Genomic DNA, 15,502 nt, shown 5'->3' with positions numbered 1-15,502 from the left:
CACAGCAGGGCAGCGGTTGGCCTCTCAACCTCACAGCAAAAAGGTCCAAGGCTGGATTCCCATCTTTCTGTGTGGAGTCTCACTGTTCTCCCCATGTTTGGTTGCCTCCAGGGTGGGTGAACCCCGCCTCTCACCCAATGGACAGCATGGACGGCCCCCAAAGTGCAAGATAAACAAGATAATAATGAAGGAATAAATAAATTGTGAAATGTGTGCAATGATAAACATGTGGTCATCACACATCCAGATTTTCAAGTGTTGTGTCTCTTTGATTTCCGATCCTCGGATGGAAATGGAACCACAGAAGTCTGGACAAAACAAGGGGAGAAGGCTTTGCAGGAGAGACCAGAGCTCTGCTGCTGCCTTGGGAGGGGGAGCTGACAGGCCTCGTGTCAACACTCACCAATCCTGCTTTGTGAGGGGGAATGTGGGGCCTCCATGTAGGGAGAGGGGCCTCCTACGCCGTCTCCATGTTGGGTAACTCATTTCTCACCACAGTAAATATCAGGAGAGAGAGGCAGCGCGGGGGCCGGCGCGAAGGTTCCCAAGCAGAGCCACGCCATGAGATACACCCGAGCACTCTTTACAGCAAGACATCTGACAGAAACAGTGTTTTCCAAAGGACTCCTTCCGGGCGAACGCTCCACGCTCAATGCGGTGGGACCGTAGGACGATCCTAACGGCGTTAAAGCAAAGCGCTAACTAGGAGAGGTTGGAGGCGGCATGCGGTAGCGGCACACCGGTGACTTCACACACACACAGACACATTCTCATGTTGCGGCCATCTGTGGTGACCCCGTGTGTTCCTGCTGCCTTGAAACACCAAGCAGCTCCTCAGATACACAAAATGAATGCCTGCATATGGGCTGCCAGTGAACTTCGTCTCACCAGCAGGAACAAATGACAGAAGGCTATCCTTCCAGGAATAGAGCCCTTGGCTTGTTTCCACGATGAGGCCTCAGCCATAAAGAGAAACACCTGGGCCCCCCGTACCTGAACACCTCCGTCACGTCAGCCTGACAGGATGCCTGTTCTCATCCAGCATCGCCTCTCAGAACAAACAAGACTATCCCCCCCGCCCCCCCAAACAGGCGCTGCGCTCACCATGGGGGTGCCCTGCCGCCACTGTCATTGGAGTTGGACTGGATGGGGTGACAGCGGGACAAAGGCTTTGTTTTTAGGGGGAGATGACCAGGCCGCTGATTAGGCGGGCGGTGTTAAGCAGAAGCCTGTCGCACTAATTACACCCCACCCGACCCTTCCTGGTTCAACGCCCATCTTCCTCGCAGCAAAAAAAAAGGATATACGGGTGTACTGAGATGATCCAGTCCCTTCACAACACACCCAATAGACGTACCACTTGGTCAAAGTAAAACAGAGGGCTATTGGTTCATCCTAACTGGTCCACCTCATTCCATGCATGGACAACGGAACCCAGGGAACATCACAATACTGACTGAGGCGCAACCCTCGAGAAGGGACCTGTCCATTGCCCATCTTTACACTAGGGAGTTCTTAGCTCTTTCACCCAGAAAATTGGGCTGGCCTTCTTCTGTTCGCCCATGCAAGTAGGGGGTTGCTAGGTACAGGTTGTGGGCTTTTTGGTACAGGTTGGGGGCAGATAGGTCCAGGTTGTGGGCTGTTTGGTGCAGGCTGAGGACAGGTATGTGCCGGTTGGGGGCAAGTCGTGGGCGGTTTAGAAGCAGCTTCCAGAAGGGACCGGTCCATTACCCAACTTTACATTGGGGAGCTCTTTGCTCTTCTGTCCAGGAAGTTGGGTTGGCCTTCTTCGGTCGCCCAAGAAAGTTTGAGGCTGTTTGTTGCAGGTTGGGGGCTGTTTTGGGGTAGGTAGGTGCAGGTTTGGGGCTGTTTGGTGCAGGCTGGGCCCAGGCATGTGTAGGTTGCGGGCAAGTGGTGGGAGGTTTATAGGCAGGTTCGTGAAGGGATCAGTCCATTTCCCATCTTTACACGGGGGAGTTCTTTGCTCTTCTGTCCAGGAAGTTGGGTTGGCCTTCTTCAGTCACCCATGCAAGTTTGGGGGCTGTTCGGTGCAGGTTGGAGGAAAATTGTGGGGGGTTTAGGGGCAGCTTCGAGAAGGGACCAGTCCATTACCCATCTTTACACAGTGGAGTTCTGTCCAGGAGTATAGTCTCCCCAGCATCCCTGAAACCGCAGGCTCACCAACATAAGAGGTAATAGCGTTGCTTCCCCAAAAAAACGCATTCTACAAATAGTTTTGTATCACAGACACACAACCTTCTCATCCCCGAATCACACCAGTGGTCACGTTTACACCTCCACCAAACTAGTCCGGTGACCCTCATTGGCAACCGGAAGCTAATAAGTTATTCCACCTTTCTAATGTGTCCAGTTGAACGCTTTGGTCAAAATGTCTTCCAAAATGGCACCATCTCAATGTATTGGTGCACGCCAAGAACAGGACAGTTTTTGAGTATCAGTCAGGTGATAACAATTTTAAATGTCACAAGTGGGATCAGACTACAGCCTTTGAATGCCGGTGATTTAAGCGATTGGGACAAACAAGCAAAAGAGAACTTCCCTAAGTTACCATTTGTATGTCCACATCAGTGGCTGTGGGTTCAAAGCGTCTGCGATCCTTGTTCATGAAACTGTCCCTCAAGCGTGTCCTCGGCAGAGAGACGGCCATTCGACAGCAGCACAAAGCGACATGTTGTCCAGCGCTAACTGACTGTGTGTGTTACTAATTAATAGCTTACAATAGCATGAGTGTGTTACTAATCAATAACTTGAGAGCTGCAACTTCTGGCCAATGACTAATCCATTACACGACTGATTACTTATCTAATTAGTCAACAAGTCCTTATTTCAGAGCACCCCCGCCCTCCTCCGAGGAATCAAACAGCGAATCAAACAGTACTGTCCATTCGGGGGCGAGTGGGGGGGGGGCATATTCTGGAACAAACCAAAACAAGGGGGTATCGGGCTCCAAATGCAAATGGATTCCTTTGCTCCGCAGAACTAACCTGCAGGGAAAACGGCGGCATCTTTGGCCTGGAGTGGCGGCTGAGTGCTACGCCTCAGCAGCGGGTCGACACACAGTGGCGCCAAAGAGCTCGGACATTTCCGGTATTACAGCAACGACCAGATTCCTGTCTGGTGAGCTGAGCCCCATGCAACCCGCCCCGATCATGTGAAGAACCGGGTCAAAGAACCAAGTGTGAGAAAACACTGTGATAAAAACTGTGCTAAGGACTTCCCGGCCGGAAGAGGTTCTCCTCCTTCAGAGGAGGTGCAAACAAGCCGCTAGGAGATGCGTTCATACTTTCATTTCTTACGCAGCTCTCCTAATTGTTTGTCCTTTAAATAGCCCGGATGGATTAAAACCATGTGGCGCCGAGTGTTTACTTCAAAGTGGCGGTGGCTGCAGTGGATCAGAGACACTCGTGCAGTCACATGAGCTTCCTCCTCTGTTTCAGACGTCCAAGTGACGCTTCTCGATCCAAAGGCCCGATATATCCGGGAGGTATTTTTGGGATCTGAGTGACGATAAGACCCCCCCAAAAAAAACCTTCCTGGGATTAAACTGTTTCCTCTGTCTTCCTGGTCCTGCGTCAGAGCTCTGGAGGCGGACGACACTTCCCGCGGACACCTCACTATACTCTCCAGGAACAATAAGACATCCACCCTTTATTTGGCTCTGGTGGCACCGAGGGATATTTCTGCAGGACTACAGCGATGGCTGCCAGCGTCGATACACTCAACCTCTGCTTTTAGCACCGTCCCTCACTGTGGGGCTTCCACAAATGACCCCAGCTCGACCTGCAGAATTCCACGGATTTCCTGGCCGCCGGGGGGTCTGCCTGCCTCCCTGCGTCTCATTGGTCTGCTTTCTCCGGCAGGAAAGAGCCGTGACCATCTGACCATCGGACTGGCCCACATCCCCGACGCACAGATTTACGACCGTGCCTAAAGGAGTCGGCGGGGCCTGGTTGAGAAACCGTGGTGCTCAGGAGCTGTGCAGCAAATATCGGATCGCTTTGCCGCCACTTCCTGTTTGTCAGTGAAAACAAACATTCACTCATTCATTCCTCATAATCAATCGTTAACCACAGAAATGGGGGGATGTAAATGCCATCGTTCTAAACGTAAATACTTAATTACAAGTCTCTGATCGGTTGGGTTCTAGGTGGGCCAGTGTGTGTGTGATTGACAGCTCACTCATCCAAGTGAGCTCCACTTCTCACCCAATGGCAGCCAAGGTTGCTCCAAGCCCTGTCCCCAGCACCTGACGATTACGTCCCTTCATTTGACATTTTATTCGAAAACCCCCCCAATGTTTTTAGTTTCATCACTAAATATTTATCACTAAATAGTAACTCAAACAACAACTTTAAATGCAAAGCTGTGTAAATATGCCCTTCCTCCAAGTCCCAAATAAAGTCAAACATTTCCCTCACGTAAATCCCACATGGACGGCTGAAAGAGTTCCATCCCTCTCTCTTTCCATCTTTTTGAAAGTGATCTCAACGCTAATGGTGAATTCTGCGAAAGATGACTTCGCTTTGGGGTTTAAACGGGCGTCCAAATGAAAGATTTATCAAGGGAGCTGATTGGTTCTCTCAGGACAGAGGTGTTTAGCCGCTGTGATCCTGCTGGGCGCTCTGCAGTAGGAGCTGCATTCCAAGTAGGTGACAGGGACACCGGGCTCATGTTGAGACTCGCCCTCTTCCTCCTTCCTCCTCCACTTACACTCGCTCAGGTTTCTGTAAGAAAACCCACCACCGCTGCTCTGAACCCACACCGGACAGAGGAGGGCGCGGAGATAATCTGCCAACTCACCGATGTGCATCGCACCTGAGCATGCAGCTTGCCGTCTGGGGACCGGAGGTTCGACCTGGATGGCGATGCCTTTTTGGTGTTAATCCCACACAAATTCCACACGGCGGAATCACAACTGACTGCAGGCGGAGGTTGGAGCCGCGCCACAGCCACCGCGCCGCCCCGCCACCCCGCCTGCACATACATGGCGAGTCACTGGTGCGACTGGTGTGTCAGGCTTCGGACCTCGTCCTCTACCTGCTGAACCTCAGCTGGGCGGGGGAGGAAGGGGCGGGCTGACATCCAGCGTGTCGGACAAAGAGAATGTGAGCGCTCGCTTGGCAGCGGGCCCACGAGCCAAAGGTGACACGGCCCTGCAAACCGGTTTCAAGATGTCCTCGGACTGCATCTGCGCTGCATGCCCGCACTGCATTTCCTATCTGTGCTCCATTTACAAATACACAAAAAGCAAAACAAAACACACACTTTCAGACACGTCTCTGTGCTGCACATGGAAACACACCGCGACATGTGAGGAAACACACGATGACAGACAAACCTCCTGTTTGTCTGTAACTGAACTTCATCTGGAAGTCCACCCTCCCGGAGCTGGAGGCTAATCCAGGCACCCATGTGAATGTCATAATATATAATCCAAAAGGATGCAGTATTTATACAACTTTACAACCTCTCAAACAGGCTGTACTACAGTTCTGAGTACAAGTCATGTACTAAATATGACAAACAACTTAAGGAATTATTAGCATCATAGCAATTAGTATCATATATTAAGATAGTTGATGAGAGAGAGGAGGATACAGAGAATAGGGTTAGATGGAGAAGGTTGATTTGCTGTGGCGACCCCTGAAGGGAAAAGCTGAAAGGAAAAGAAGATAGCAAGATAACATCATAGCAAAATTTGCACAAAAGCATTTGTTAGTAACATAGCAGTAGTATATAGAATAGTTTGAAAATTTTCAAAAGTCCTACAGGTTTAGCATTGGCGCCTTGGTGTTGAGTCTTTTGGGTGAAAGTTCGAGGATTTTATTTATAATTTGTCCAATTGTCAGCTCTTGGCTTCTTCTTTCTTAACTCCGCTGTGTCACCAACGGATCAATTCACCAGAATCCAACCAAGCAGAGCTCGGGGACACGAGATACGCGCGTGAGTCAGCGTAAAAAAAAAAAAAAAGGCAAAAAAAAAAGATAAACTTATTAATCCCGTTGTACGTCCCAACATCCCACAACACTCACAACACTCACACACACACACACACACACACACACACACACACACAGAGTCTGCAGCCAGAGCCTGATGTTGAAAAATAACAGATACAGTAATTAAAAAAGAAAAGAAAAAACACACTTTTGCGTCCAAGGACAGGATATGCGATGTGTCCCCTTCGCTATTCTGTCATTGGAAACAAAACAAGTAATAAGAAATGTACTAGCCGTATTCTTAGCATGGTTAGTCCCACCCCTTCACAGCATGGAGGTCCCTGGTTGGATTCCCTCTGGGGGCCCAAAACCCACAGGACGTTGACATGAGACCCTATATTGCCCAGACATATGAATGGTTGCATGTCTATATGTGACTCTGCGATCGACCCCGAGACTGTGTGAAGAAAAAAAGAGCCCGCGAGAGTTCAACATATGAAGAAACCCACGGCATTTTCAGCCGACATCAATCAACACACATGCCACTCCTCCTCTGGTGAGTGGAAGAACCACGCCTGACAAACAAGTGAAAAAAAGGAAACAAACAAAAGAAAGGGAAACAAGCTAGCCAGGATCCAGTGCGACCCCTCCGGAGACCGGAGAGACTACGGCTCCTGTCTTTTTCCATCCAGGAAGTTTTACAGGGAAACCACCAAATTTGATTTGAAAGCATTAATTCTATTTACTTGAGGGAGGAAATGAGGTGCTGAGTCAAGGGAGGAGAAGGAGGGAGGAAGAGGAGGAGGCCGCACGACACAAAACAAATGCCCTCCGTCGTCATGCAAAAACCACCCACGCACACAAAGCGCTGTCCTCATCCTGCCATTCAGTTTGTTATAGGTCGTGCACCCATGTGACCCTGATTAGAGGGGAGGGGCGGATTTATCTCGGTGTGGGAAATGTATTTTTATTTTTTTTCCCCCACTGAAATACGTTAAGAAGGGATTTGGCAGCGCCCAAACAACTGGATAGGAAAATACTTGTAAGTGTGTGTGTGTGTGTGTGTGTGTGTGACGGCACAGAACATTCCAGAAGACTCCATTCTTGTTGCATGCTCGGTGCAGGGGGTGCAGTGTGGGATCTCCATGAACAGAACCACTTGGTGCTTTTTTTTATGCAAGATGTTCTGTGTGTTAAGCTCTTTATAGTCGTTGGTTGGATGTTAGCAACCGCTAGGCTAATTCCACATACACATGCACCGGTGCATCCGATTGAACCCAATTTCTGGACAACAAGGTCTTCCATTCACTTGCTTGACTCTTGACCTCTTGTTCAGGGGTTCTTCTCCCTGACGGATTCTCCAAGTTGCTTCCTGTTCCTGTGGTTGATCCACAGAGTTCAGGTCATAGAGAAACAACCGCCTTAGTAAATTCAATGGTGATGGAGTGTCCTGATTTACGGACAGAACATCCACCTGCAAAGCACCTGGCTGGTGCAGGCTGTGAGGACAACCATTGGCTCCCCTTTGGCGTCAATCAAAAGGTCAGCGTGTGATATGCGAACGGTCAAGACGAGTACGCGGAAATAAGGGAGGGTGATTTTTCCTGGTTTCATTACCATCTTTTCACATTTAGAATCGCGTTTTGGGACATTTCTGCAAAAAAAATATGGACATTCTGGGGTTTTAACTTTCGAAATGCGGCTGTATCCGTGAAAACGGGCAAGGCGGGACCCATGTGATGCCTAGCTGGGACTGAAAAGACGTTGTTTAGAAGTTCAAAGGTAAGAACCTATCTCGGTCACACACACATGTACACATAAAAACACACTGATAAAAAGATAAAACCTAGAAAGATGACAGACGTGGGATGTGCACCTAATAATAATAATTATAATAATGAAAATACTAAAAAGGAAATTAGAATGATATTAATAATATTATTATCATAATAAATTATCAAAATAATTCAAAATATGGTAAAATAATAATAAAGGGGAATTATAATAATAGTAGGTATAAAAATCACATCATGATACAATATAATAATAGTTATAGTAATAATGAAATGCATTGAAATAGCGTTTCTCTCAGTCCTACTGTGCAGCAGTATTATAGTTTTAAATAATAATGACCATAATATGACAATAATCGATGATAAGTGATAGTCTCAAAAAAAGATTAACAGTGAAAAATAATGATCAAATGGATCATGATAATAATACTACATATACAAGTCTGTTATATTATTATACAAAGGCGGTATACAGAATGCAGTAGTAATTCAATCCCCAATTGAATTACACACACACACACACACACACACACACACACACACATTGTCATTTGACAGACAAAAGCATTGGCCTGAGTGGACGCTAAAAGCCCAGACAAATGACCAAAGCACTGAATGATTATAATAACAATAATAATAATAACAACAACATTTTAATGAGAAATAACCATAATTGTATAATAATGAATAAAATAACAATAGAAATGATAATTATATAATAATGATAATTTACAATGGGAAATGATAATAGCAATCAGAAAAAAAACAATATGCTAATAAAGTAACAATTATAATAATAATAATCATCATCATAGTGATAATAATAGATAAGATTGTCTAATGCGTTTTCCAAAACTGCCATATGTTTCACCCATACATTCAAAATATAAATAAAAATGTATTATTTTTATCACACAACTGTAATAGTGTAATAACAAAATGAATCATGATAATAATACTAAAAATTAATTGCAATTAATTGTTGTTGGTGGTGGTGTTGGTGGTATTATTATTATTATTATTATTATTATTATTATTATCCAAAGATAGAATGCAGTAGTATGATGTTTCCCAGACGTACACGAAGGACAGAAAGTGTCCGTGTAATCAGCGGCGCAGCGACGGTGGTTCTGGGAAGCGGAGCGGGTCCCCGCGGTCTGAGGGGTGGGGCCACCGCCCGCCTCCGGTGGGAACGAGGAAGGAGGGAGGAGGAAGATGAGGAAGAAGAGGAAGAAGAGGAAGAGGAGGAGGAGGAAAATGTGTTTTTTTTTTGCTCCAGAGCTGAACGCGAACTGAGGATTTGGCGCAAGAAGCAGAAGGAGGCGCAGGGAAGAGGCGCAACTCGGTCTGTTTTATGGACACCCCCCCACCCCACCCCACCCCACGCCCCACACACACACACACACACACACACACACACACACACTCGCCGTGCCTTCCCACCCCACCCCCACTTCCACAAACACGTCCGGGCTCAGACGCGCCATCCCAGAAATACAACCCGCATAAGTTCTTGCACCGCCATTGACTTTCCCCCTCCTTTTCTCTCGTGGGGGTGGGAGTGGGGGGGGGCACCGGAAACGACACACGACTAAAAAAGAAAACAAACACGGAGGATAGGAGTGGGAGTGGGAATGGGGGGGGGGGAGGAGAGGCGGCGGGGCTCTCACCCGACCCACGACGCGACGCGACGCGACGCGGAACACGACCGACGTACTTTCCACTTCTCCGACTCCCAACTTCCACTCTCCGCCCGGGGACACGGCAACCCACTGTCACGCACCCCAGAACACATACTACTAAATAGGAGGAAAGTGTCGGGCGTGTTTAACCCCGCGGGGCGGAAAGAAAAAAAAAACAACAACAAAAAAAAAGAAAAACAGCCGACGTTTTTTTTGTTGTGGTTTTTTGTTCGTGTGCGGCGTGTGCGTGGGTACCTTCTTGGCGGTCCTGCTGTTGTATCCGCCGTACGGGTTGATCGCAGCCCGCGGCGGGACGGAGAGCAGCATTTTCTCCTGGCGCTGCGTCCGGAGCGCGGAGCTCAGCCCAGGCGGCCGTGACGTCACGGCGGGGAGGGGGCGAAGTGCGGGGGGGGTGCGGGGGGGGGCTGGAGTCCCGCCGCCTGACTTCGAGTGCACGCACACGCGTGCACGCGTGTGCACGCGCACACACATTTAGTTTCCCCCACCCCCACGCTGGGCTCTCCGGGCGGCTGTGTGTATGTGTGTGTGTGTGTGGGCATTTCCCACGCACAACGCGTAACGAGTTCAAGTTCACTCGGCGTAGACTGCGTGTGAGTTTGCGTGCGTGCGACAGTCGTGAACTTTACACATGCACTAGCTGGGCCGGAGGGGGGGGGGTATGAAAATATGTCATTCAACTATTACGTGTATATGATCACATAATATATAAAATACATAGACGCTGGAGTGGGATGTATCACAATATTTCTTTTCCTTTGTCTTTTGGGCAGTAATTTTCAAGATGTTGGAGTCAATTCTCTCGCTTTCTCACTTGATTTTATTTTTTTGTTGTAGTTTAACCTTAATTTCCTTTCAATTTGACTTTTATTATCAAATTTTATTAAAATATTGACTTTTATTATAACAAGCATCTATATATTTATAGATGCTTGTTATCTACTCTAGGTTTCCCCCACCTCCCGTGATAAAATAAAGTTTCCCTGATTCTGATTGTTTGCTTTTTTGAAGTTAATATTTTGATATATATTTTTGAAACAGTGCAAACAGTGGAAACCCAGGGGGTCTGTCTCTCAGGGCTAACAGTTAGCGTGAGGGTGCACTTCCCCATTATGGTAACTAACAGCACAAGTTAGGGTCACACATCGGACACAACATTTTACGATCATTCTACCGTGGAGTTCTTTAACATAGACCCAAGGGAAGCTCCCAAAAGTCATCATCATCATCATTTGCAAATGATTTTGGGGTTCCGCTGGCCAGTCCCCGCCCTATGCTACAATATATAAGCGTGTATACTGTGTGTACATTTATATTTCTGTGTTTATGAATATGTCTATTTGTGGAACCATCAATGCAAAATGTTGCACTGTTTTAGTTAGGGAAAACACCAGGTTGACAGTAAAATCTGTTTAATAAGCAATAGCTGTTGTTGGCGTCAATACAACTAACTCTGCCTGTTCAATTTCAGGTAAAAAAAAAAACAAAAACTGAATTCCTTGCACCCTAAACCACACCCACAAAAGTCCTAGTAACCCCAAAATCACACAGAAAACAAGGATCAGCAACATTCGTCACTCACTTTATATAGAAATATATCAACTATATAGAAATATAGACAAAATGTGCATGAACATCCACATGTATGTGACTGTGATAATTATTTTGAGTTGCATGTGAGATATAGGTATATAGATCTATACTGTGTATAGTGAACATATATATGTGGATAAAATCCTCCCGATACTTTTTCTCTCTCTTCAGAGAGAGAGAGAGAGAGAGAGTGAATGAAGGAAAAATGGAAATTGAAGGCGGAAACAGGAAGTTAGCCGGTGGAGCCGAGTCTGCAGCAATCAATTGGAGGGCCAAGCCAACAACCAATCAGCTGATGTCACCCCACCCCCAGTCGGATGGACCCCATGTAGGTCAAAGGTCACTCTTCCCAACCGCCAGTCATCCACACACAGCGCCCACTCCCCCTCTTAGGGGGACGAAGAACAAGTTCACTAAAGACTTACTAGAGTTGACTCGGTCATGTTTTTTTTTCCTTGTAGCAGGAAGCTAACCGTTGCTAGCCTGTCAGTGGAGGGCTTCTTTACAAAACAGAGAAGGTGAAACGCCAAAAGGATTCCAGCAGAAATAAATCTGCATTTTAAAGAAAACAACTTAAACTACGGGCTCATTTCAACAGAGGATTCACTTTCTCTGCTTTCATCTGCGCTCAACTTGAACTTGCAAACCTACCATTTACATTACATTCTGTTTTCATTTCCCCACATCAGTTTGTTTATTATTATTATTTTTATTATTTATTTTTTACACCTATCTGGATGCACTGTGGACAGCAAAGTAAGAATCGAATTTTACAGGACAACACGTTTCATGAATCTTGAATCTTGTACCCGAGGGCCGGCTAGTAGCTTGCTGGTGATGCTATGATACCCTCAGAACGGCTTCTCCACATGGAGACTGGACGCCTCAAACATCTGTTAGGCAGGTTTCTGGGGTGACAGCAATAATAATATGATCAGGGTGTGGACGAGACTCAAGGAACACACCTGGCGTGTCACAGTTTACCACCAAGGGAGCATCTAGTTGCTGGGCAACAAGCTCAGGAGCTCTGCTTTATGGTGAGTAGATATTAATATTGTCTTTTAATAGTTATTAAAAGTGCATCATTTAATTGTAGTGAAGTCGTTACATTTACATCCATCTTTTCTTTTAATTACCCTGCCCTTCTCATTGGGCCTTGAGCCAGCCCGGGTCAGAGAAGAGAGTGTTATGGTGTTATGGGATGAAAGCGTCATCAATAAGACTTGTACCTTCGCCGCCGCAGTATCCGTCCCAGTCATGAGCTCATCTGGGATCGTAAAATGAAAATATGGCTGACAACCCTGGACCTGGGGTCGCCCCGCTATGGAGAGCTTTGAGGAGGAGAAACCTCTGGAGGAGAGCTGGACGAGACAAATGCTTCGTTGTAGATGACGTGAGGCGGACATCTGCACAGCCCCCGACATACAGCGTGCATCTGGTGCGCACACACACACACACCTAAACACTGGTCATCACAGTGTGAACGTCCCGATGTCACCTTTCCCGTAGTCGTCATGGCCGCCCCTCTGCAGCAAATGTCGTTTCACCCCTATATTTAAATGCCTCTCCAGGGGCAGGGGGCTGAATTCCTGAGCTAAAACATAGTGGCAATGTGTGTGTGTGTGTGTGTGTGTGTGTGACTCAGATGCGGCTTCAGATCATAGATCCATGGGAGTGGAAGAGGTTCAAGCAGAAGCAGGACTGGAACCAGGGAACCTCCACACGTGTCCGAGACGCCATCATTTCCCAGCATTCCTCCTGCTTTTAATAGCTTTCCGTAAACGTCCTCCTACCGAGAGCAGCCTTTCGCAGGGACGTCACCCTCCTTCCCATCCCAGGGAGATTAAAACTACCACGTCGCAAACAGCATTTTGCGCGAATCAGCAACAACGAGCAGATCCAGCCGGCCCGCCAGCACGTCAGCAAGCCCCTGCCTGGACCCTGAATATTGTTTGGACATCAACAGCCCTGTTGCTATGCGACCCGGCCCCCACCATACGGAGCGCTCTGGCTTGGGGAACTCGTACGCATTACCCCGAGGGGGAACTCAGTTGTGTGTGTGTGTGTGTGTGTGTGTGAATGAGTGGCCTAAGGGTGGCAATTGGAGAGGGTCTGCTCTGATGGCCTCTCTTTTGCTGCCATCAGGAGAGTAAACGCTCAAACGTCAGCAGAAAGAGCCATGTTTAAGGTGCAGCATCATTAGGAGGGACCACCCTGAGCTGCCATTTGCAACCTCTACCAACCCCCCCTCCACACACACACTCACACACACACACACACGGGGAGCCTCTGTCAGGCCGTTCTTTGGGAGGAAGGGCAGGAGGAAACTGAACTCAAATGCAGTGGGAGGGTTCAGGGAGTTCATGTGGGTGCGACTGTTGGCCCCGGGTTCAAGGTCAGACTGTGAGGGGGCGGAGCCACAGGTTGGCGGTGGGGCCGGGGATGGGCTGGGGGGGGGGGTGTCAAATGCAGCAATGATAAATGACTGACACATTTGACAGAGATAAAGGGTAGAAGTGTATGACAAAAAGTTGGAAGTTGTTCCTCTGCAAATCTTCAGCACCTGTCCAGGAGTCATGCACTCACATCCTACTAACTCATAGAAAAAATGCTAAATCAGTATGGGACAGCCAGTGTCGCCAATATCAGGTTACCACTTTATCGGGGGTCGAGGGGGGGCAACAAAGACCACATTCACCAAGTCTCCCAACATGAGTAAATTAGATCTCATACTCGAAGAGCAGAGAGTCACACTCATCTTCTCTCTCCAGGGAGAAGATGAGTTTGACTCATGAAGCATGAAGAAAGATGGAAGTCATTGTTTGATGGAGCTACATGTCAGTCAAACTGGCAACACACACACACATACACACAGTCAAGAGCTGCTTAAAGTTCTAATGTGCTTTTTGACAGTGAGGAGGAAAAACAGGAAGTTGGGGATGGCTGCCGAGGAAGTGGAAGCTCTGCGTGAGGAGGTGGATGACAGATGCACCAACCCGCTGCAGGCTGGCTCCCAACGTTAATTTATATGGTGTTCAAGTAAAAAGACTACACACACACACACAGACTGGGAGGCACTGGTTGGTGCTTCTATGATCCATCGGAGAAGCACCAATGTGTGTGTCTTGTCCAATCACAGGTGGGATAAGCTTCAACCCCCCCCATTGACGCCGTGTTCAGGATAAGCAAATGGATGAATGAATTAAAGGGTTGTACATAAAGCCAATCAACATTTTCTTCAAACTAAGATTTTCCATTTGTCCTCATCAAGCCGGAACTTTAAGCCGCCATCTTGGTGTGCAAACACCCGACTTGTTTACTCTGTAGAGTCAGAGTCGTTATCACCACCTGGTGGTCGGATGTCCGAGCAGAGGAAGAGGAGAGCGGAAAAGCGGATTTGCTTGTGACAATACGATGGAATTAAGGTGCATCTCCAGTCTGTTGGTCACGTACGTACACATGCACACGCACACGCACACACACAGATAACTGGGCATGGTAAAACTGTACTTGGCGAATAGAATTTATGGAAATTTGGTGAAGTACTGTTGGAACAGGTGGCGGTATGATCTCACATATAAAGCATCGTTGCAAGTATAAAGTATTGTTGCACATATAAAGTATAGGTTATGATTGATCCTATTAATTATTGTTACACACATAGAGTCTTGTTTTATGTAAAATGTATTGTTACAAGTATAACTTATTGTTGCTCATATTAAGTGAAGTATTGTTGGATATAAAATAAAATGTTTTGTTGCACAGACCGAGGTGGTTGTAGTGTTATTTCATCTTACAAGCATAAAATATTGTTGCATGTAAATTGTACTGGTACGCGTATAAAGTATTGTTGCACATATCAAGTATTGCCGCATATATAAAGTATTATTGCACGTACAAGGTATTATTGCACGCATAAAATATTGTTGCATGCAGGTATATAGTGTTGATGCACACCTTGTATTAAGAGAAAGTATAGATACACACATGTTATATATCTAAAGGGAAAGCAGAGGCCTCTCAGACGTTGTGAGATCTGGATTACATCATTCAGAACCAGAAAGGAATAAACTTTCTTCATCTCGCTTCTTCCTTTAAGTCTTCTTGTTCTTCTTGTTGTTCTTCTTCTCAGAATTCACTTGTAGATTTTCCTGCCCTCCCTCTGAGTGGGCCGTTTGGTCTGCGGTCCAACTGGAAGTAATCTGCTCAACACATTTGGAGGAGGTAGAGAGCGAGCCCTGTGATGGAGTGGAAGGAAACAAGGGAAGGGGACAAGGGCGGAGAGGAGGGGTGGAGGGAGGGTGGAGGAGGGCAGAGCGGATGGGGGAGGGGCTGTTTGTGCATGCCTTAAATTCCTTAGGTGTTATCAGCGTTGCCTGCTCTATAATTGTTCCTTCTCAAGGCGGAGAGAGACCCGGCCTCCGGAGGAGACTGTGGACCTCTGACATATAGCCGG

The 15,502-nt window shown here is 47.2% G+C and overlaps 1 protein-coding gene across 3 annotated transcripts in view; it reads right to left on the bottom strand.

The window, feature by feature from the left end:
- The window catches only part of LOC147222083 (RNA-binding motif, single-stranded-interacting protein 2-like), a 33,106-nt gene extending 23,290 nt beyond the window's left edge, over window positions 1–9,816 (bottom strand). The window contains exon 1 of one of the 3 annotated variants that reach the window (XM_086167906.1): window positions 9,691–9,816. In XM_086167906.1, the coding sequence (XP_086024032.1) occupies window positions 9,691–9,762 (72 nt within the window). In that variant the 5' untranslated portion in view covers window positions 9,763–9,816. Of the gene's footprint in view, window positions 1–9,470; window positions 9,486–9,690 lie in introns of those variants that run through there. The other 2 variants (XM_086167907.1, XM_086167908.1) reach the window with 2 other exon arrangements.
- Between the last annotated feature and the right edge of the window lie 5,686 nt (window positions 9,817–15,502).

The sequence above is a fragment of the Fistularia commersonii genome, chromosome 21 (genome assembly GCF_037954325.1).
Source record: "Fistularia commersonii isolate RoL2024-O1a breed Wild chromosome 21, RoL_Fcom_v1.0, whole genome shotgun sequence".
Classification (NCBI taxonomy): Eukaryota; Metazoa; Chordata; class Actinopteri; order Syngnathiformes; family Fistulariidae; genus Fistularia; species Fistularia commersonii.
This window is presented reverse-complemented; position numbering and strand designations above follow the sequence as displayed.